This window comes from Apis florea, unplaced genomic scaffold (genome assembly GCF_048593485.1).
Source record: "Apis florea isolate Af1SG1 unplaced genomic scaffold, ASM4859348v1 contig_3203_pilon, whole genome shotgun sequence".
Lineage (NCBI taxonomy): Eukaryota > Metazoa > Arthropoda > Insecta > Hymenoptera > Apidae > Apis > Apis florea.
The window spans coordinates 8927595-8952500 of record NW_028256723.1 but is presented as its reverse complement, the minus strand read 5'-3'; the positions used below and the strand labels follow the sequence as shown (position 1 = coordinate 8952500).

Here is a 24906-nt window from a genome sequence, read left to right as displayed (position 1 = left end):
ACTTTAATAAAATTTAATTTTGTTACATTTTCATACAAATTACTGTTCAATCATCACAAGAAATCCATTCTGATGAAAAAGGACGATTTTTTTTATCGCCTTTCAAGTTTGATACGAACTGTAATTTCGTTTCCGAAATTCTTCGTCAATTATCCCTATCGATCGTTAGAAATTCGATCGAGAGAGAGAGAGGACGATTTTTTTATCAATCGTAAATAAGATCAACTCTTCGAAATTCCTGTCCAAATTTTTTTATTATCATTAGAAATCCTCGAAACAGCCTTTCCATTGTAACAAGAGCAGACACAATGTGCCTAAGTTTCTAATTCCGTCGCGTTTTCGAAATTCCTCTATCATTGGAAATCCACCCATCGAAACAGCCTTCCAGCCGTAACGAGAACAAATATGCGCCAGTTTCTAGTTTTGAGTCGTAATTAGAACAAACACGCGTCGATTCTGTCGTTTCAATATTTTAAAATTTCTTCTCGATCATTGGAGATCCATCCATCGAAGGAGTCTTCCAGTTCGAACAAGAACAAATATGTTTCTAATTTTGTTTTCGAAGTTCCTTTATTTATAAATCCATTGCGAGTCGTAATTGGAACAAGCACGTGCCGTGTCAAAATTTAAAAATTTCGATCATTGGAAATCCATCGAAAGAGCGTTTCATTAATAATATAATAATAGTAACTGGTCAAACGTGCCCCAAATGCCCGATTATCTTCGACTAACTAATTTTTTCTTTTACCTTTTCGAAATTTCAATCATCTCGAAATTCGTGGGAAATCCATTCTTGGACGAGTTTTTTTTTTTTACCTTCCAATCAACAAGGATAAGACGTTTGTTTTCGAAATTTCTTCCCCTGCACAATTTCGAAAGTTGGGAGAGGAACACCTCTCCCCTTTCCTTCTTTCGAAAGAGGGAATTCGGCACGAAATTCGTTGGCACGCGTCGCGTTTCGTGTCTCTGCACGAAAACGTGTTCGCGTTGAACGCATTATCGATCCACCTTGTGCTCGAAATATTGACGAAATATAACAACGGGCGTCGAATCGAAGAAAGAGTAAAAAAGTTAAGGAAGAATCTAGAAACAGTCTCCTGCGACTTATCGGTTTAACAGAGATACACATTTTTGTTTAACGAGTAAAGGTAAACTATCCCCCTTTCCTCAAACGAAAGAAACGATCGCGATCGAGGGCAGACTTACAATCCGTTAATTACGATCCGTTATTTGCCGCGTTGATTGAAATCACCTTGAAATATTAAGATAACTCGGAAGGAGGGAGAGGGAGTACACGCGTCTCAACAAATATTTGCCTTCCCTCCCCTCGAAGGGAACACTCGATAAAAAGCATTTCGTTTCGACGAAAAATTCGTCGAAAGGGAATTTTCGTTTCGGAAAAATCCTGTGCGCCAAGCCTGATGTATGCACAAATTGCCCTAGAAGCATCATTCTTTTTCAACGAACACCAATTTCCCTCTCTATTCCTATCGTCAACGAGACCTCGCCACGACCAATCTCTTCCAAAATCCGGATGACCGTTTTTTGAAATTTCCTTCCGAATTTACAAAGTATACAAAGTTATCGACTTTACAAAATTCGGTGTAGATATCGAACCTAGAGATTTAGCTAAAAATCTCTTGCTCTACGTTAACATACAAATGTTTTTTTTTTTTTTTTTTTTCACCGCTCATATAGGAATGTGTGAGCAGTGCGAAGGGTTAAAGGAATTTTAAAACAAATTTTAAAATGCCACCAATCTGCCATTTGTTTTACGTGTACAATTTCAAATCCGAAATTATATAACGCAGGAGGGTGTCGAATATTGGACAACCAATTACTCAACGCTAAACCTACGCGTTTTTCAAACTTCCTTCACAATTTCTCGCATACCATGTTACCGTATGACTTACTCGCTTTTTCGTTGATGCAGACGCAACCCATTCTTCGATACTTAACGTCTCGTTTAGTCTCAACGAATTAGCCCAAATATCTCTTTCCACGTTAGGATACAAGTGTTTCTCTTTTTTTTTTCCATTTTCGCTCGTGGCAGGTGAATGAATAGGTGAATGTAGTGAAATGGGTGTTTCAGCCGTTTGACACACCTCGCTTAATAATAATTCGCACGAATCGTATAACGGGGAGGGATTTCCGCGATCGTAATCTTCCGCGGCGAAATCAAGGCGAATTGAATTAGCGAAGAGAGGGGGGGGGGGGAAGGGAATTTTCATTATCGGGAAAATTGGCAATTTTCCACTGTTGGCCGCGCGTCCCTCCCTCCCGGTGGATGTCTCGGTTAATTAGTGTCGCGGATATCCGCGTTGAGCCGCGTTCGTCCGATTTTTAACCGATCCTCTCTCGGAGACACGAGGCTTGGATTTTCGAGGAGGAGGAGGAATTCGAATGATTCGAAAATCAATACGGCCGCGCGGGCTATTAGAAGACGGGAGAGGAGGATCTACTATTTTGTCGCCAAACCCTTCCTTTCCCTTTGATAACTAATTAGTGTTTTACCTCCTCCTCCTCCTCCTCCTCCTTCTGCAGCCGTCCCTCGCGGCCCCCTTTTATCGTCCCAATCAGGAGGGGGCTCGGCAGGAAAGGAGAAGAGAGAGACGACCCCTTTTCGTGCGAAGCATCGACGTTTCCAACCCCTCCCCCGCCTCGAGAAGATGGGAATCAAAGGATTTCCAAAGCGAAGCGTCAAAAGTGCGGGGGAGGGGGAGGAGGAGGGAGAGGAGGAGGGGGAGAAGGAGGAGGAGGAGGGGAGGCAGGTTTGTTGAAACGGAAAAACGAGATCCTTCTCTCTCTCTCTCCCTCTTCCTCTTCAGAATCTTTCCCTTTCTCTCTCTCTCTCTCTTTTTTCTTTTTTCTCTTCAGAAAGGATTAGGATTAAGAAGCGAGTTATTTCTGTTTTTCCCTCGAAAGGGATAGGAAGGAACAGTGGCAAATGGATTCGACGAATTTTTAATATCCGCACGCCTATCCGTACATATATTTAACACGATTACGTGATATTTCCTCTTGCGAGATAAAAACGGACGAAGAGAGAGAGAGAGAGAGAGAGAGAGAGAGAGGAACAGCTGTCATCTCGAGACAGAGAGAGAGAGAGAGAGAGAGAGGAGTCCACGGATGGACGATTAAACCTCGACGAGGAGACTTGGAGCTCCTCTCTTCTCCTCCACACAGAGAGAGAGAGAGAGAGAGAGCGTGTACGCTCGTAAATATCGCCGCGTTCTTATATTTTCATCACGGCCATCATTAAAATTTATGTTATGATCAGAAGTGCGCGCGTATATATCAGAGGACGCGCCGCCTGGGGGGCGCGGGTTACACGTGGGGTGGTAATATTGTAATCTATGCGTGTGGAGCACCTCGAGAGAGAGAGAGGGGCGGGGGGATGAAAAAGTGGCTTTGAATGGCAGCCGCGCCGCGTTGTAAGGGATAGGTGGAAGGAAGGAAGGAAGGAAGGAAGGAAAGAAGAAAACAATGACGACACCGTGGCCGACCATATAAAAATGAACCACTCCTTTTCGACAACTATCGCTCCAACTATTCTCTATATATATCTTATATATATATATATATTGTATATATTCTATGTATATTCTAGTATATGCATCCTATTCTCTCTTTATATATATATATAATATATGTATATTGTATATATTCTATGCATATTCATTCCTATTCTCTCTTTATATATATATATATATTATATACATATTGTATATATTCTATTCATTCTAGTATATGCATCCTATTGTATATATTCTATGCATATTTATTTTAGTATATGCATCCTATTCTCTCTTTATATATATATATATTATATATGTATATTGTATATATTCTATGCATATTCATTCTAGTATATGCATCCTATTCTCTCTTTATATATATATATAATATATGTATATTGTATATATTCTATGCATATTCATTCCTATTCTCTCTTTATATATATATATATATATATTATATACATATTGTATATATTCTATTCATTCTAGTATATGCATCCTATTGTATATATTCTATGCATATTTATTCTAGTATATGCATCCTATTCTCTCTTTATATATATATATATTATATATGTATATTGTATACATTCTATGCATATTCATTCTAGTATATGCATCCTATTCTCTCTTTATATATATATATATTATATATGTATATTGTATATATTCTATGCATATTCATTCTAGTATATGCATCCTATTCTCTCTTTATATATATATATAATATATGTATATTGTATATATTCTATGCATATTCATTCCTATTCTCTCTTTATATATATATATATATATATTATATACATATTGTATATATTCTATTCATTCTAGTATATGCATCCTATTGTATATATTCTATGCATATTTATTCTAGTATATGCATCCTATTCTCTCTTTATATATATATATATTATATATGTATATTGTATACATTCTATGCATATTCATTCTAGTATATGCATCCTATTGTATATATTCTATGCATATTCATTCTAGTATATGCATCCTATTGTATATATTCTATGCATATTCATTCTAATATATGCATCCTATTCTCTCTTTATATATATATATATTATATATGTATATTGTATATATTCTATGCATATTCATTCTAGTATATGCATCCTATTGTATATATTCTATGCATATTCATTCTAATATATGCATCCTATTCTCTCTTTATATATATATATATATAAATATATGTATATTGTATATATTCTATGCATATTCATTCTAGTATTTGTATCCTATTCTCTCTTTATATATATATATTATATATATATTGTATATGTTCTATGCATATTCATTCCTATTCTCTCTTTATATATATATATATATCATATATATATTGTATATATTCTATGCATATTCATTCCTATTCTCTCTTTATATATATATATATATATCTTATATATATGTGGTCATTTTCATAGATGGATAGAAATATCGGTATAAATTACATTGGTTGGCGCGATGATCGAAGAAGGAATTCGCGGTGGCGAATGGAATTTGAAACGAAATTGGGGAAATTAGTGGAGGGGGGAGGGGGGGGGGAGGAAAAAAGGACGGAGGAAAGGCTCGGGATCACAAAGATGATTCGCTTTGCGGGCATTGTGGCCCGTTGGAGCGAGCAGAATCGAAAATGGCAAACGGTAACTCGATTTCGGCCTGTACACGGATTGCGAATTATTCGTCTATTCGGCGTAGGTCCGTTGCCGCCGCTCATTTCGCGGCCAAACAATCGTGATCGATTCATGCAAATTCCAACAATCGCCCCCCCCCTCCCTCCCCCTCCTCCTGCTCCTCTTCGGCCGCCACTGTCCCTTTCGCCGCGTGTCGAGGGTCCATCTCCCTCGCCCCGCCATTTTCGTCCCGCCCCGAATTTCCGTTTGTAAGCTCCCCCCCCCTCCCTCCGCTCGTGCGAGAGAGAGAGAGAGAGAGAAAAAACCGCGACCGGGTTGATAATCCTCTCGTTTCGCCGTGAAATCGACGGTATATATTTATATATACGGTGACGCTTTCTTCGAGAGAGAAATAAGATTTTAACTTGTTTCGCTTAACTTTCAACATTTCTTGTTGAAAGACTGGTTGTCGACATTCGAGTAAGTAGAGGCTTCTGCCTATAGAATTCTGTTATATTATTGCTGATAATGTGATAATAAAATAGGATAGGAAATTAGGGTTTCAAAAGTACCAAGTCTGCGTTTTATACGTCACAATTGTGATATTATACAACGCGTTGCTACGACATGTTTGGGCAACCAGATTACTTTGAAATTGACTTTCAAGGAAACGGAAGCAAGGGGAAGTAGGAAGTAGAACTAATCTATTCCATTCTGTGTCGTATCTCGAACAAAAATCCCGCACAAAAAGGAGTGTTCCTGACGAGGCCCCTTCCTCTCCACACCCCTCCTCCCCCTCCAGATGATCGCCACGAATTCCCCCCCCCGCCGCCCCGTGATTTATGTTTAGTGGATCGCGCGTGAGAAGATCTCGGGCGGCCAGGCGAAAGGAAAGAAGATCGTGAACGAGTTTATTTAAATTTCAACCCTGAACAAGCATCCTTTTTTTTTTCGAGAACGCATTTGAAAAAGAAACTCGAGGATGATCTCCTCGATATATACCGATCGATCGAATCTGAGGAGCAATTAACTGTGAAAATTTCGCAGGAAAGGATGGACGAGGGGGATCGAGGGGAAAAAAAAGGAGGAGTGGCCGCGTCTAATGATGTTTAAGAAGGGGCTTTAATTTTTCATTAGGACAGCGTGCAGGGGGAGGGGGGGGGGTGGACATCAAAGGGGTTCGTTTTTTAACCGAACTTGCCTCGGGGGCTGAGTCGTCCGGGGGATGACGGGGCCCCCCAGCCGTTGGCATTGTCGTCGCCGTCGACTTCTATCCTCCTCTTCCTCCTCCTCCTCCTCCTCCTCCTCCTCGCCGCCCGTGTATTGACATTTCTTAAATATCGCCTCTCCCTTCTGCACTCTCTCTCTCTCTCTCTCTCTCTCTCTCCGTGGTCCCACACACGTGGGAACCTGCGCCACATGGAGTGTCCCCGCAGCACATGCTTCGAGAGAAAAGCAAACGAGGAGAGCGACGGTCGATGACCCTCCGAAAACTCGATGTCTCTCCTCCTTCTGTTCCGTAGGATAATATCGAGACATCGAGTGAAAAATATCGAGTGAAAATATCGAGAGAAATATAGGCAGAGCGTCCCCTCCCCGCTACTCCCCCTCATGGAACGTCGCACTGATTCAGCGCGCCATTTTAATCGGATCGAAACAAAGAGCGATCTCTCTCTCTCTCTCTCTGCGTACGACAAAGCGCGAATTAGCATCGATGGTGGTGCTCCTATGGTCGAGGAAAGAAAGAAAGAAAGAAAGAAAGAAAGAAAGAAAGAAAGAAAGAAAGGAGGGGAGGGGGTCTGGTAAGAGGGGTCGAACGAAGAACTCTCTCCGTTTCGCGAACTCTCGTGTGTGCACGCTTCGAGTGTTGCAGCGGGACTTAGAGGGGCCGGTCGATATCTTAATAATAAATACAAGAGGGGTTTTCACCCTCTGATGGCTGGTTGGTGTGAGATTGAAGAAGGGGGGGGCGGGGAGAGGGGTGGAGGGGAGGGGAGGGGAGGGGTGCGGCGCCACGGCGTTGCACATCGGGTACAGAAGAAGGAAAGAAAGAGTCTGTTGGGGCGGAGAGGGGGGGGAGGAGATCATTCGCACCTCGAGGTGTAATGAGAAAATTTGAAATATCACGACCGTCTCCCCCTCCTCCTCCTCCTCCTCCCCTCCCCCCAAAAAAATATAACACCGCCGCTAGTCATAAACGGCTGATCCGCCACCCCCTCTGTTACCACGAGGCAGATTATAAAGAAGGCCGGTGGTAAGGTATTCCTCCCTTTCTTGCCGCCGCCACCATCACCACTATATATATATATATATAATGCTACTTCGTTGCTGGCGATCGTACTTATACACGCGCGCGTGTATATATATGGATGCATAGGTGTAGATAGATAGCGCGGGAGTTAGTTTGCATCCGATCGATTCGTATCGATCGAGGGAATTTCCGTGGGAGAGGTTGGTAAAAATATGGTTTGGACGGGGTGAGGAGACGGCAGCGGGGCGGGTGGTATTTTTGAGCCGATCTCCTTTTCGAGCGGAGATTTTCCCTAACGTGTTCTCTAACGTAACGTATTCCCTCCCATTTACGAGGAGGTAGAGGAACGATCGGTTGTTTCGTTTTTATCGCCGAGATGGTGTGCGAACGACGCATAATTATTGGGCGTTACGACGTGTCAAAGGTCAAAGACGGAAGAAGTCGCGAGTGGTTGGATCACGCGAATCTGGAAAATGAAACCGAAGGCGTAGTAAAACACGTCGTAAAGGTAAACGATGCATTTCATGTTAATTAGATATTCGTTTTAGTGGGTTGTATAAATTGCTTTATTTAGCAGCCGCCTGAATGCCGTGGATTTCCTTTTATTTCGAAAAAAATATAGGGGGGAATAGCGTGGCACACGATCATTAAAATTCATTTCAATAAGAGGTTTCAAAGGCGGTATGTGGAAACGCCTCTATAACGTCTCAGAATAAATGAGTTACTTCGCTGTAAAACTCGAGGTGAAAGCACGTGTGAGATGTTTGAAAATAAATTTTCCATTTACAAAGCAAATCGAAAAAAATGTATTTCGGTACGTTGTCGTTTGAAATTGTTACGCTCGTTTAATGTGGAAATAGTTTTGTTCTACGACCGATACGACCAACGCATGATACCATTTTAATTCCCCCTTCCTAAACGTTCCCTATACAAGATTAGTGCAAGGAAAGAAAAAAAAAATCCCTATATCTAAATAATTATATATATATATATACATATACACAAATTCCACTCTCTAATAAAATTAAATCGAAGCATCGACCTTGTTTCCGTTCCTTTTTCCAACACACCACGAGATTCAGAGTCAAGTGGTATGGGGGCGCGTCGAAACACGTACACGAAATACGTACACATCGATCCAACCGGAATTCCCGATGGGTCTCGCGCATTAGTCAACCGTCACGAAATAAATAGTAGAAAAGAAACGGTGCACGGTGATGATTCGGGGGGGCTAGGGCGTAAAAATAGAAAGACGCGCGGCGGGGTGGGTGCGCGAGGGAGGCTGATCTATTCGGGATATTCCGGCGGCGGGGCACAAAGAATGCTCGGCGTTTGACGGGCTACGACACCGTGCGTCGCCAGCTGCGACACTCGTATGCCGTACGCTCGTGCGCGCGCCAACACGCTTATAGACGCCAACTTGCACGCGTGGTCATTGGCGGTGGCCCCAATTTTCCTTTGTCTGAACTCTGACCACCGAGATCGAATTCGACGTCGAAAGTTTTTTTTCTCTCTCTCTCTCCCCCCAATCTTTGACACGATTCGATTCGAACGCCCCATTTACCGACCGGATCGTCGGAAAGAATTTTTCATTTTTCTTCAAACGTTTGTCGAATAATAGTAAATTATTATTAGTCCCTGAACAATCAGAGTTTGAAAATAAACGATCCGTAATAACATAACAATTGGAAATTTATAGCATTGGTGGCGCGAAGCGAAACAATGACGTTTATAGGTTAGTACTCACGTTATGTGTCGAAGACTAATCTTGCCAGTATAACATAACCATTACCAAACTTGTCATCCATCGTTCCAAGAGCATATATATATACACACACACACACACACACACACAGTGTCACAACTTGTAGTACAACAAAGACAACAAACTACGTAATAACAACGTATAACAAACAATCTATCGATGATAAAAATGATCGCCGATGTAAAAATGGCGTTCTTCGCTCTTCCGAAGAGGAGAAAACTTGGCGAAGAGAGAGAGAAAGATTTGAATTACAAATGTGATGTGGCCACATTTGAGGATATACGAAACCCGTGGCCGCGAAATTACAACGAATTACGGGGGGAGGGGGAGGGAGGGTTTAATTACACGACACACGAAGTTGTTGAACGCGTTGGAGAAAACGTGGAAACAAGCATTAACACGACAGAAACCGATCGATGCCCCGATGGTAGTTGATCCAAAAGTGCGTGACCACCGGTGCCTAAAAGCAGCCCCGAAGCAGTTTCTTGCACACGCGGAACGTGCAATGAGCCGCGATTCCGTATATCGAATCGGTGAGTGGCGATCGATCGATGCTCGGAACACCGTGCAAGTCGGATAACCGTCAATTTGCGATGGGATATAAGACGAGCGTCGGACCCAAGACGAAACGCCTCGACGTGATCGAAACTCACCTCCCACCACGCCCTCTACTCACAGTCGAAAGGCGAGTTCGTACGTAATTGGTGCTGTCTAACTATCGAATCGAACGGACCGCGGTTCGATCCATCGAATTTACTTCCCAACTATTTTCAGGTCAGATCGCGATCATGGCGACTTTACGAATAACGCGTGGACGCTATCTCCCGGGTCGTGTCCGAAATATGCGTGTTCTGTAATGAAAATACAGTCCGTTTCGTATCCTCTCAACGTTATTATTATTATTATTAACGTCGATTATTAGTTATTAGCGAGTGTATTGTAACATGTACATCGACTTCGTTCTTCGAGATGGGAAAATGTTAACCTAACTTTCTCTCGAAATCTTGGATACTATATTTTCAGCTGATTCTAAGCTTTTAACGTTTAGGTAACGTACATTTTTTTCTTTTTCTTTTTTTTTTTTTTTTTAATAACGATCCTCTCTTTTTCCCCTCCCTTTTACTTTTTCTTTCGATATTTTTCATTCACATTATTCCACGGGAATAATGTTTTTTAACGATCGACCACATTTAAGAAACGTTTAAAACAATTCTCTTTTGCGTTTCTTTCGCGATATTCGCATTTAAACGTATCGACTCGGACGATACTTTAACGACGAGATCAGACTTAATAGATAATCTATCGGAAATCAACGATCGTCGAAATTCGTATCGAGACGAACAATCGAAGAACGAATCTGAAAGAGCTTCGAAGTAATCGAAAGAGCGGAAACGTTGCTCGAGTTTCCCGTAATCCCATAACTTAAATTCTTAACAGCCGATTATTGATAGAACAACGACAAAAGCAATGTCGTCAGGAACGTTCAAAGAAGCCATTATCTTTCAACGACTTCCGCCGTTAATGTGACGATCGCGGACGACGGTACGGATCTTTATCGGCGATCTTCTCGATTCCTCTCCATAGGCCTTAGCGCTCCGCTCGTGTTCTCCCCCCACTTTTCCAGCTCCCGTGACAAATACACAGGACGCGAGTCCCGACCGAGCCTATCGATACTCGGTCCGCCATTTCAATGAACGTGCATCGCGGTCTCAGATATGTATTTATGCTTCCCGTATCATTTCGTAATTATCGATAACATCGTCAAGGCTTTTTGCAGGAAACAATGGGTCATTACTACAGCTACCTCGTACCTCGCCCTCAACTCTCTCTCTCTCTCTCTCTCTCTCTCTCTCTCTCTCTCTCTCTCTCTCTCTCTCTCTTTCTTTTTTCTTTACCAACGTGTCCATCGTGTTTCTTCGCTCTTTCGTTCGAGCCATTTGGACGACGATCGAGGAGTGGATCTTTTCGTTTCGAAATTTGTTTTTACGAACGAATCCGCTATTGCCTTCGAATAGGAGAAAAAGAGATTGGTTTCCTTCCAAATTTTCCACGCGAGAAAATACAATACCGCGATAGTTACGACGCGGATATAATAATAACGTGACGTGTAATAGTAATAATAAATCTGTGTGTAAGATAAAGAAAGGAGAGAGAGAGAGAGAGAGAGAGAAAAAGAGGAAACCGTGGTTCAGATAGGATTAACTGTGGAAAATATAATAATGGTCGTGAACGAACGTTACGTTATAGAATGACTAGTATGTATGTATGTACGTACGTAGATTCCGTGTTACCGTACAATTTCGAATCGAAGAGGAGAAGTTGGCGTCGTTGTTTCGCGGAACGATCGATGCATCGAGCTTCGATGCATCGAGCAAAAACTGACGTGTACTTGTTGCCTTGGCTTAGTCCAAGCCGGCGTTCCGATATTTTACTACCCCGATTCGCGATTTTACTTTAATTGCTTCCAGATGCCGATTGATGGCTTTCGGCATGTGCCGTTACGTTGCCGTACAAGATTTCTCGATCCCCCGCACGTGTTCGTCGTTAACGAATCGCGATCCTTTTTTTCCCTTTTTTTCTTTTCGAACGAAAATAATAAATTTTTCAAATTTTTGAACAAGATCGAGAAGAATTCTCTCTTTTGTTTAATTTTAGAACACGGTATATAAATATTCACGTTCCGAACAGCAGATATAACTCGCTTGTTGACCAAATATTCATAAGATCGATAAAGTAACGCTTAAAATTAGATCGCTTTAATCCCGAGATGATTATGAATAGAAAATTCGATTAATCGTAAAATTCTATATTCGCGATATGTAGCCTCAAATATTTAAGACTTATTAGCGAGTGTGTAAGATATAATAAGATGGAATCGTAATAAATATGAACCGATTCGAAAGTGTTAAATTTCCCGCAAAATCTATCTTCTCGAAATACACAAATTCGATCGATCCGAATATTTATTCTCGTTTGATTTCGCAGAGGGCGACATTGGCGGAGAAGGAAGTGTCCGCACTGAAGGAGCAACTTGCCGCGGCGAACGATGGAAATTCGAAGACTGAGGGACACAAATTGTCTCAGACTCCACAGGGAGGAAGCGATCAGCAGCAGCAGGTGCACGATGCCAGCAATCCCAGGAGGACGCCCAACGCGAACCTGGAACAGGAACTGCAAGCCAAGGACAAAGAGGTGAGTTTCTTCAACTCTATCGTCAATATACCAAATATCTATCTATCCTCTTTCTTCCTTCAACCTATATCTAAAGCCACTAAAATTTTAAAACCGAGAGAGAGAGAGAGAGAGAGAGAGAGAAACGAACGAACGAAGGAACGAAAGAGAAAGGAGAAGGAGAAATAACGAATTTTTCGAGGGAATTCGAGACGTTTCAACGGCTCGGTTTAATGGGCGCTTTTTTCATCCGCAAAAAAACGCGTACACATAGCATAGGCAGGCACGGGACAACCGGCAACGGTGTAATTCCACCGTTCAAACTGTTGTGTGTCGCACACCAACTGTGCTGCTTTTCCGCTGCGTGCGCGTTCAGCCGAATGACTGACGGAGCACTCGATGGAGCACGTGGGTGGCCCCTCCCCTCGCCGCCCAATCGCTTATCTCTCTCTCTCTCTCTCTCTTGGAACGCGCGCACCATCTCTCTCTCCTGCTCCCTCCTCGCCGTGAAATTCACCCCCGAGTGCACTTCACCTTCAACCGATTCGCGATAAACGCGGGTGAAATCACGCTTTCGGTACGGAAAGTGTGACTAATGGCAGCCTGGCGGAACCGACGGAATTGGTAATGAAAGAACCGTCATAAATAGGGAACGCTTGAGAGGAGGGGGGGGAGGAGAGGTTCATCGTCGATGAATATTCAAGAATATTTCGAACGTTGGATATCGATCATTTACGCGAGAATACCCTCGGTTCAAATTGTTCAACCCTTCTTTTTTTTTTCCATCGATTATTGTTACGTTATCGAAGATGTTAAATTTTTCTCGAAGCGAAAAATCTCCTCTCCTCTTTCATTCGCCTGTACACCCGGGGAGGAGGAGTAGAATCTCGACACCCCTCGGGAAAGGACACGGAAAAGTGGTCAAACCCTTGAGCCACGGAGTTTACGAAGCGGAGGAGGTTCTTCTTGCAAGAACCTCTCTCCGTTGTGCGCGCGGAGGAGGGTGCATAATGCGAGCGGGGGAGCGAGTCCTTTAAACAAAGGCGAAAACACTTAAAAGCCGCCTATCGTGGCGAGAGAGAGAGAGAGAGAGAGAGAGAAGGAGCGATAAAAACACCGCTAAGAGTTCAATAAGTATCCTGCTTAGGGCCAATAAACCCCTTTCCACCCTGTTCACCACCCCCCTCCCTTCCCTTGTATTGGAACGGGGAGGAAAACGAGAGTTGTAATCTCGAACCCGATAATCCAACCCCTCCTCCTCTCCCTTTCTCCTTCCTCGCGTCACTTCTCTCTGAAGGGAAGGGAAGGCCTTTTTCACGGATAAGAATTTGCTTCCCCCCCCTCCCCCCCTCCCCTGGACAATGTCTTTATTGAGAAGGCATCGCTCCGGGGATGATTTTTATTATCCTTCGATTAAGGGGAAAGGGATTAAGGGGGGGGGGAGGGGTATGCCTGCCACGATAATGAGGAGTAAATAATGGGACAGTGTTGTAGCAAGGAGAAAGGAGTTGTTCGATTATCTTCGATTCGAGGGAGGTTTTATGAAGCGTGGAAATCAATTGGATTTAGATAGATGTCGATAGATTTAATATTTTCCTCGTCTTCTCCTTTCGTCTTAATGCTCTCTCGTTTCTTCTTTATTTTTTTTTTTCTTCTATGTGAAAAGAAAAAGGGGTGGGAAGAATTGAGGGAAAATTCGGATGTGATGAATTGTGTGTCGTGTACGATCACGAAGGTGGAGAAACGAAACGAAGCTGTTGAAGTTGGAAGGAGGGAGGGGAAGGTAGGATAATAATTTCGTTCGATAAGCACGCGATGATACTTTCTAACGGAGGAGAATCGGGGCAAACATATTTGTGCGATCCGATCGTAAATATGTCGCGAAACGCCGCGGCAAACAATGAAACTGATGACGGCCGGGGATCATTTGCTTTTTATCCGTTCAGACAAGACGGCAATAAATGAATTTATTATTATCGCAACTTGGCAACGGCCGATATATAACGGCTTTCACATTTTCGAAAAATCAGGCTCTCGTGCCGCGAGAAATTGATGACAACCGCGAGATAAAAGGGCGAAGATTGTGATAAATCAGTGATCACATGAGCACAGATAACGATCAAGTTTAATACGCGGTTACGAATCGGTTATCAATTCGTAACCATGCTTGCTTACCGAGTCGAAAAATTATTATTACTTATTATCGAAGCCCCCAAATTGTTCAACCAACGATTCGATAAATTAAATTAATCCTTTTCCAAAATCCAAACCAGAAAGAAAGAAAAAAAAGAATCTCGTATTCGATTCGATCTCGACGACGATTCCACCATGGATGGATCACCGTGGAAGGGTAATTAGACCCCTTTTGGCCCACGTCCTCGGATGATTGACAGGGCTGTTCACGCCGCGACGCATGAACCGTGTCTTTGATCTGTTCCTCCGTTGGAGGAGGAAAATCGCGGGATCGTGCTCGGGGAAGGGAAAAGGGTTCGCGATATTAGACCGGCTAACGACTTTGTTCCTCCGAGGCGAGATGAAAGAGGGACAACGCGCCGCCCGATGCCAACGCAAATACGCTCCACGAGTGTTTCAAAACACGTTGGCTAATGTACCCAGACCGATAGATCAAGAAATAACCGAGAACGATATTCGCACTTCTCTCTAGCCGGGCGGGATAAAAGATCTTCTGCCATGACCAGACTTCCTGTTTCGCCTCTCGAAGGATGTTATTTTTCTTTGGGGGGGGAGGAAAAGTATTTCGGACAAACGCGTGTTTTTCTTTTTTTTTTTTTTTTTTTTTGTTAGGAGATATCCATTTCCATTGATAGAGTTGAAAGATGTGTAAATATAACTTTCTTCGAGTAGTGCTGTAAAATATCACTGTACTTTTTTTTTAAAAAAGATCGCGAGGTTGACGAAGAGGTTAAAAAAAAATGCTTGAAATACTTTATGACACAAATACAGCGATACAGTTTCTGTTGAATGTATACACAATTATTTTATCGTTTGAAATTTTGATTCAGAATCATTCTTATTGTTATTCGATATTCAATTACAAATTGGATTAAATCGAATACGAATTGGAAACAAGAGCGGAAAAAAGAGAAAAGAAAAATGTTGAAGAGGGGAAATGTCGGACGGCCGTATCGTCCTCCCTCCCTGTTTTTTTTATCGATAATTGCGATCGGCGGGCGATCACGTGGACCGCGCGAAGCCATCGCGGAGACATCGACGGCGCGGCCATTTCGCTGTAGGCGAAGCATTCCCGCCACGATGTGTTACGGTATTTGCCCTGATACCAAGATTTGCTGATAATTACCGCTGATAAGGAGCAATCGAGTGCGCAATACTCGCGACGCGAGGACAAACAATCGCCACGGCCGGAACGACGAATTTTATCGCTCGAATCGAGTGTGCGCACGCTCGTCGTGAAACCGACTGTTGTGAAACGGATTAGAGGCCGACTGACGGATCGGTGGGTGGATGGATGGATGGATGGATGGATAGATAGATAGATAGATGGATGGAGAAACCTAAGGCTTTCACGATTGCGTAATAGAATCTCGGGAAAATCTCGCCGCGCCTCTCTCTATGCACAGTCACGATCGACCGTTTCTACGAATCGCGACAAATCTCGATCCAGACACTTTCGTTCCAGCACGGCGCGCTTCTCGATGAGATGGCGTTACGTTACGTGGCTGTGGATCGACGAACGAGGTTAGGTTCGAGAATACAGGTTGTATATTATATATTATACAGTTGCTTGAAGAAAAAGATTCCGTAATTAGAACGAGAGTCTCTAGAAAGTAATCGTTTCTCACCGTGAAGATCAATTTAGATCATTTTCTTATCTTATTGTCTGCATCGCGTTGTTGAACGGGTAAATAATATTACGGTACGGTACGGTGAATAAAAGGATCGATATCGCCGTGAAAATTCGTTATTTCGTGTCACCTTTCGAAAGCGACGCGAGTAGCATTTCAATTCCGTGTGTTAACACGTCACGTCATTACGTAATTTCGACAAGAAGTTTCTTTGCTTTCACGCGTAATGGAATTTCATTTCGTCGTCGGCAAGACGATTCGTGCGATATCTACGAATACGTTCCACGGTACGGTTTCCACCGTGACACCGTGATGAATCCGGCGTTAGTTGGTTCCGGGGCCAAGAGGGGAAAGGGGAGGAATGTGAACTCGGACAAAAAAGCCGGGGGAATATTTGCACTCGAGCGAAAAATGACGCGAGTCCAGAGGTGCACCACCCCGGCAAAAGAGTCAATATTCGTTTAGATATTCGTTTCGTTTCGTAAGTTTCAAGTAGAACAAAATATAGGAACTGAATCCGGAATAGCTGCCCGCCCACCGCTCGTTTTTTTCGCGTCCCCCTTCTCCTCCCTCCCCGCCCCACCTCCAGGCTGGCCAACTTGCGAGCCCGCTCTCTTATCTATGTAACCCGTGAAATTGCGCTCGCAACGAGGACGATGGATATGTTTCGGCGAGCAGGAGGAGGCAGAATCGACCTCGCTTTCTTCCCTCTCGACGATCGACGGATGTTCGTTTCGACGATCGGGGGCGATCTCCTCGCGAACGAGCGTCATAGCGATATAAAAGAGAAAAGAAAAAAAGTTTGGATAATCGCGTTTCAATCCTCTCTTCTTTTGAAATTTCTTCCGGCATCTTAAGCGTTTTTAAAGCATCGACTCGGGTGAGAATCGCACTTGAGCCAGCGCCATCTGTCGATACGCTCCGACAACATCCTTAGAGTCTGTTTTCAATGACGGTGGAGCGGCTGATAAGGTTGTCGTAATGACGGCTCTTCGCGAAAGTGCTCTTTATTATTTATCGCGGTTGCATGTCGTCGAAACGATACGATCGTTCGTCAACGGATTATCGTTTCAAACTTGTCCCATCTTCTTTAACGCATTTTACGGCGTCTAGCGATGCTAAGTATCGGAATTCTCGAAAACAAAATTTTTCCGCCAAATTAAACGCTAGTTTGATTTTTCGTTTCATCGTTTTTCGTAAATCTACTCGTTCGATTACTACGCGAGAGATTCTCGATCGAGGCTCGCGATACATTGAGAACAAAAGTGCAAAAGAGGCAACTGTGGCCAGTGACATAACGTACGATATTCGCGCGTCATTCGTCATGGAAGAAGCGTTAAATTCGCATTAAAAATAGGTCTGAAAACGGCTAATTTGCCGAACGGTCGAGACATCATCATTACAAATAAGAAGAGAGAAGGGTGTGTGTGCGTGCGTGCGCGCGCACACACGCACGCACGCACACACACATATATACATACACATACACACGAGGGGCTGCATGTGGGCGCTCGATAAAGGAAAAAAGAGGGAGAGGAAAGACGAGCCGGATGCTCCATCATTGTCGGCTGAAACATTAATTAGAAAATCTGAATAATTAGGAACTAACTTTTACGCGATGTGTAAAACTCGTTTCTGCCCCCTCCGCCACCCTCCTTCCTCCCTCCGTGTGCACATGCACACGATCGTATACAGAGGCGTGTGCGCGTCGTCGGAGTAGCCGAAGGGGAAGACCGTTTTCCTCTGCCTCAACGGCAGTGGTTAAATCCCCCCCCCTCTTCCTCCCCTTCCTCCCTCCCTCCCCTCTCGCCACACTCTCCTACACCTTCACCCTTGCTCCGTATACTTTTAAAAAGGGTTTTTCCAGTTCGAACAGATCGATCGACACCCACACCCCCTCCTTTTTTTCTTTTCATCCCCGAGATGCGTATCTGGTCACGGCGGCCGTTGATTATATCGTAATTACGGTTTTAAGTATATTTCGTCGAGCACGCGAACCTCGACGATGGAAACCGACGAGGGGGTGGAGAGGGAGGAGGGAGAGAGAGAGAGAGAGAGAGGGAGACGGTTAAAGCGCGTACCCTTCGATTTAACGGGAACACGATCGCGCCAACCTAACCTAACCTGTATCTCCAAGTCACACCGAGTAGTAGCGCTCGCGCGTTTCTTTCTCGACCCCCTTTTTGAGGGAAGGAGCAGGGGGGGGAGGGATTCAGGCGAGTTTCAGGCGAGTTGGGCGATCTCTTTTTCTTATCGGATCACCGAAGATTTATAGAAACGAGGCAGTACCGCGATGGCGTACCGGTCATGACTTGCATCGTATACCGTAAGTGCTTGCACGAGGCGCGATCTAGAACGAGATATACGCGTGGCCGGGCGCATGCGCGCGCGCTCAATCATGTGAACGTGGCTACTGGTGGAGAGAGGCTACTCGAACCACTAACTGAAATTATCGCTTATAACCGTGACGAACGCGAGCTCGGGAATTACACGCTCGATCCGCGCAACTGATGTATGCTGAAATATAGGGAGTTTTTGGCTTGATTTACACACCAGCGACCGTCGTCGTCGTGTCGTGGCCCCCGTGGTCGCAACGGGATTCGAGCGTTTATTGGACGTCGTTGCGGGGAGCGTGACTGGAAGCGTGTGGATATTAGGCGTTTTAGCGAGCCGGCTTCGTGAAATTAATGGCTCGAACGCGGAAACGGTATTCGCCCGATTAGAACGACGATCGATTCCCTCTCCCCCTTCTTTCTCCACAGTATATCCTCGCTGTTTACAATTTTGAAGAGAAAAAAAAAAAGGATTTCATTACACGACTTGAGTGAATCGCTGTTGAAAGAAAGAAAGAAGAAAAGGACGACTCTTCAAAAATATATACGAGGCTGCTTAAATTTTTTTTAGTTTTTCCTTTTTCTAAATCCTCCTGGCCGCTGGACGCAACGTGGATAGGTTAATCGCGTGTCGAGAGTTTATCCAGCCAGCTTCTCTCGCCAAAACGAAACGAAGAAAAAGAATCGGCGGGGAGGTGGGGATAAAGGAAACGACGAGGCGTAGTACTACCGCATCAGCTTCCACCGTTCTCCGGTTACGCGTGTACGCACGACGTCGTCGCCCTTCCACGGCGACGGGGTGGAATAAGGACGCGCGTAACTAGGGGGTGCGTGATCCTCCTCCCCCCACCACCCATGGCGACGGAAAACCATGGCGTCTCTCGAAATTAATTTTTTTTTGCTGGCCGAGATAAAAACCTAACGAAGCCGCGGCGCGCTTTATTACGCGAAAGCGAACGACGGACGGAGGCGGTGGAGGCGGAGGAGGAGGAGGGGGGAGGCAGGAGACGCGTGTATCGAGGAAGAGGGGGAGGAGGGGGGGGAGATTATAGATATAGGTGTTCCTGGTGGCGATGGCGGAGCAACCGGGAGGAGGCGGGAAGAGGGTAGGGGCGGGTGAGACACAAATACGCTGAAAATTAGATTCATAACTTTTCTGCTGCGCTTTCTGCGGCGCGGAACGGCTAAAGGCCGGCCGGGCTAGTTAAAAATTCCGTGTGCCCGCGAATATCAATCCCTACCCTACCCTACGTCCCTTGCATGTGCCCGCTTGGCCTTCTCTCCATACACACGGCAAGAGATCATCCACGAGACCCCACCTTTCTCTCTCTCTCTCTCTCTCTCTCTCTCTCTCTCTCTCTCTCTCTCTCTCTCTCTCTCTCTCTCTCTCTCTCTCTCTCTCTCTCTCTCTCCTTCACGTACACGTACGTACTTACGTGTGTGCGCGTGTATATATATGTATATATATATCGTCCAGACGGACGACGGCCAGGAATTATCTCCGTTTTTCCGCAAACGCGATTAACCAGAAACGTCGGTCAGCGAAGCCCTCCGGCCGCCGCCGCCGCCGCCCTCTCCTTCGCCTTCTCGACTCGGCTCCGTCCCGAATTGATAATTCACGATTAAACCGGAGCCACCCTCTTTTGCTTCTTCCCCCTTTTTTTCGTGCTTCGCGATCTTTTTTCCCCTTTTTCTCTCTCTCTCTCTCTCACACACACTTTCTCTCTCCCTCCTTCCTTATCTTATCTCGATTCGAATATCGAAAGAGCACGTTCTTTCGCGAAGAATTCGCGCAAAGAATTGGCAAAGTGTCAGAGAGAGGCCTCTCGTCGTTGTCGCCTCTCGTCGCTGGTGGCGCGGAGGGGGGAGGTGTATAGGCTCGAAACGCGCGATAATAATAATAACGGGCGCATTCCTTGGCCGGGCGGACGGTAAGCAAGCAAGTAAATCGAGCGAGCGTTACTACTACGGAGAGGTTGAATTATCGTCGGATGAGAATTCGACGTTAATTCAAACGAGCAAAAACCGCGAAACGAAGAAGGTGTATTTTATTACTCGAGGAACATGGATATGTCTCTGCGAGCATTTTCCTCCGATCTTTCTTCTCTCTCTCTCTCTCTCTCTCTCTCTCTCTCTCTCTCCAATTTTTCAAACTTGGATCAACGATTAAGGAGAGCGAGGAATTCGAATTTTAAATAAATTCGAAATCTCGTTGGTTTTTCGTTGTACAATTTTCCGATTCGCGAAACAATCCGAAATCGAGGAGAGATTTTTCGAGGGGAGGAGCTGCCTCCTTCTTCTTCCTTTTCTCTTCCACCAACCGAAAAGGGAAATCCTCTGAAAAGCGTGGTGCCCCCCCCTGGCGTAACTTATCAGTCCTCCGAGCTTGCCCGGCTACGGAGCCCTCTTCCCACCTTCCGCTTTTTAGCCGGCCAAGTATATGATATTTAAAATTAATCCTTCCTTTGTGCCCCGTCCCCGGCTTCTCGCTCGCCCCGCCCCGCCCGCCTGTCTTTTTATCGCGCCGATATGGAGTCGTATGAATTTTACTCCATTATATTCGGTCTGGCTGCCGCCGCCGCCGTCTGCGAGCCGGGATCCGGTTCTCTCGTACGACGAGGGGAAGGAGGAAGCTTCGTGGAAAAGGGATGGGAAAAAGGAAGGGGGAAGGGGTTCGTCTTTTTGTCTTTGCCACCGCCGAGGCTTTCATTTCGAATCCTCAATCACCGTCGGTGATCAATCACAATTGAATTCGAGCGGCGAGGACGTGGCATCGGTCTGAAAAAAAAAAGGAGGAGGAGGAGGAGAAGGAAGAAAGGAAGGAAGGAAGGAAGGAAGGAAGGAAGGTGACGTGCGCTTTCGAATCGGACGAGTGTCTAATGATTTGAAACATTGACCCCCACCATTGATCTCGAATGGAAGGAAATTTTTCTTCGATCCAATTTTCGGTATATTGAATTAATATTGCTCACGATATTTTGAAATATCTCCTCTTTGGAATGGAAGGAAGTAGTAGTAGTAGTAGTTTGCAGAAGCAGCTTTTCTTTCGAATTTTTAACGATTCTCGAAAAGTTCCACACTTTCCTTCTCTTGAGAAATAGTCGTCGAGGATAATTGGATTTGCACGAGAGAGGATCGGATACTTTCGTCGCATATGCTAATTCGATTGTGAGAGAGAGAGAGATATCCAAACTACCTCGATCGTGTAGACGATTAATTACGATTTCCAATCTTCGAAATATATTTCGACCAGATGATCCAACAATATATTCAAATTATAATAGTCAGCTGTCGTCCAAATTGTATAATACAACCTTCTAAACTTCTTCTTTCCGATCTTCGAAAACGTGAGAAATCGAATAGAAATTACCTCTCTCTTCCTAATAGTGAAGAATTCGTCGATATCTCGAGACAAAACGAGAGACGAAATCGAGGGCGGGGGGGGGGAGGGAGGGAGAGGGGAGAGCGCGCGGTCCGGTTCGTGGACGAAGCTTTTGAAGCCTTTCCCCCATCCCCACCGCAGGCTTGCTTCCGCGGGCCGAAGGATAATGCGCGCAAAGCAAAAGGATAATTCCCCGATACGGGGACGAAAATCCGGCCGAAATGGGAGTAAAAAACTCTTATTTAAAAATGTATTTACCGTCTGGCCCGGCGTCCAAGGCGATCCAGGCGATCCGCCGTTGGAAAGTTGGCCGTTTACCCCCGTTTTCAGCGTGTGTGCCTCTCCCTCCTTCCCCCTCCTCCTCCTCCTCCTCCTCGCCGCTTTATCTCGAGACGTAGAAACCGCAGGAGGCGAGCGCGCGCCACGGGCTTTTGCAGCAACTCGTCCCCCTCCTCCTGTCCCTCCCCCCGTGTCCCTGCCCGCCGCGGGTGCGTGTGTGCAAACACACGGGGTGGGGGGCGCGTGCGCGGGCGAAGGAAGCCGCGAGTCCGTTTTTCCCGGCAGCCTTTTCAAACCTTTTCGGCTCTACGGCTCCGTATAGAGGAGGGGAGGGGAGAGAGGAGAGAGGAGAGGGGGAGGGGGGAATTGCAGAGAAAACCCCTTGCCAGGAACTCCTGCGACCCTTGCGGTCGAACTCGATTGTTGTAGATTGGACCGGTAGCTTGGAATTAGAGGGTTGTCTCTTTCTGGGTTTTTTTTCTTTTCTTGCTTTTTTTTTTTACTACTTTTTCTTTTTTTTTTCTCTTCCCCCCCCCCTCCGCCTTCCCCTCAGGGAGGAAGAAGAAGGGGAGGATGTTCTTGCCGCGAAGATTCTTGGAGGATTCTTGTTATTATTCTCTCTCTCTCTCTCTCTCTCTCTCCCCCTCCCTCCCTCTTTATTATGCGCGCTTAAGCAACTTCGCTTGCCTCCTCGTTCGTTGCTTATATATGGATGTACACCGTGAACGTGTTCGTGGATCATTCATTTTCGAACAATCGTGCAAATTAAACGAAGAGACGTTAAATCGAGAGGCGAGTGTTAATAAGAGCGATATTGATAATGATATTGATTAGGGGACAAATCCTTTAAGATCTTTGTTCCCTTATCGGAAAGTGTGTAAAATCATTTTTATAAGACACTCGATCATATATGCGCAAAATCATCTTAAGTTGCTACTTTATATATATATATATATATACATATGTATATTGTTCGAGTTCGAATACGAAATGTTCGAGAAAAAAAAAAAAAAAAAAAACACGTATCCTTGGCGTGGTGTCTGTTCGTCGATCGAGTTGTTGTCTTCGCCGCGAAAATCGCGATACGCGAGAAGCGGCGGCAACTTTAATCGGACAACTCGATACGCGCGGCAACTACTACTCCGCCGCGTAGCGATTTCGAAGTTTGCGTCGAACCAGTCCGCGGAAAACGTGTATTTCGGATAGATAGATGGATGGATGGATGGATGAAACGTAACTATCAAAGTTGGCGATCGCAGCTTGACGGTATTCCCCTCCCCCTACCTCGCGTACAACCGGAACTCAACCTTCCTCCCCCCTCCCTCTCCCCCACTCCCACCCCCCTCCCCCTCACGCTCGTCCCCGACGCTTGCTCACAATTTATATTACGACCGAGGCGCGCATATAATTAATTTAATTAAACGCTCCGCGCTGAAAATCGTCCTATTAGTTCGGCAACTTTTGACGGCTGCTGCCTGCCTGCCTGCCTGCCTGCCCGCCCGCCCCATCTCTCCTCCCTTCCCGTCCCGCTCGCTGTTTCTCCGCTTCGTTTTCCGCGCCTCTATTCATTCCCTCTTCGCATTTTCGTCGCTTCGCCACGGAGCTTCCTTTCTGTCTCTCTCTTTCTCTCTCTCGCTCTATCTCTCTCTCTCTCTCTCCTTTTCTTTCTATTCTTTTTTCCCACCGAAGCTTCGAACTGCGCCATCGAGGCTAAGAAGGAGGATAAACGGGTTCGTCGAAGTCGAATCGAACGGTTCGTTAACGCTTTGTTGCGACGAGTACTTTTTTTTTTTTTTTCTTGGTTATATTGTTCGTAAGAGAGACATTGAACGAGAGAAAAAATCGCGAAGCGCTTTGATCTTCGTATCGAATTTCGTGAAATGGATTCTCTTTCGTCCTTGTTTCAACTCTCAACGACGATATTATTCCTTCTTCCTCTTTTTCGATATTTCGATACAGCGGTAGTGTTTGTAATCCGATGCTCTTCTCTTTCTCCTCGATTCGGGACAAAGCGTTATTATTATCGTTGCGTCGAGCCACCACCTATTTCCACGGTGTGAAATAGGTTACGAATCGAGTAACCTAGCTAAAAGGAGGTGGGGATATAGGAATTTCTGCTCGGTCGGTGTTGCAGATTTATCGGCCGAGTTGCCGATATTATTATTATTATTATTATTGTTATTATTACGGGGAGCTCGCTCGCGTCTTGGCCGCGAGCGAGCAGCAATATTTCTCCGTCCCTTGCAAAGATACTTACTTGTTGAAGCTCGGTCTTTCGAACAGCGCAGTGACAAATGCCGGTGTTTCGCGGCACGTCCAAATCTCGACGCGGAGCCGATTACTCTTGGCAAACCCGGAGGTAGACAGTGGGCGTTAATAGGTTAATCCTGACGACAACACGGCCCGATTATGCCAAGACACGGCCGGATACGGCTCATCGACTCGCGTTTAGCCCCCTCGGAACATCTATACGATAGGACGTGAGCGTAATTTTTGACGGATATTTATCGCCACCTCTCTCGTTCTCGTCCCGAAGGAAATTACACTGTGTATATGGTTTGTCGTATTGTGGCCACTTTGTGCCACTTCTTGATTTATCTCGAGCAAAATTGGTCAACTCGGTCCAAAATTCTTGGGAATTCTCGGCAACTTGGCTCTCTCTCTCTCTCTCTCTCTCTCTCTCTCTCTCTCTCTCTCTCTTTCTGGTGTGTCGTTCACAGTTGCGAATGCTCGCGTTGAAGGATAATTTCTT

The 24906-nt window shown here is 45.0% G+C and overlaps 1 protein-coding gene across 1 annotated transcript in view; it reads left to right on the top strand.

Moving 5' to 3' along the window:
* cut (homeobox protein, cut) overlaps window positions 1–24906 on the top strand; it is a 107695-nt gene that overhangs the window by 39228 nt on the left and 43561 nt on the right. The window contains 1 exon segment of the mRNA XM_086911082.1: window positions 12151–12357. Coding sequence (XP_086767208.1) covers window positions 12151–12357 — 207 coding nt within the window.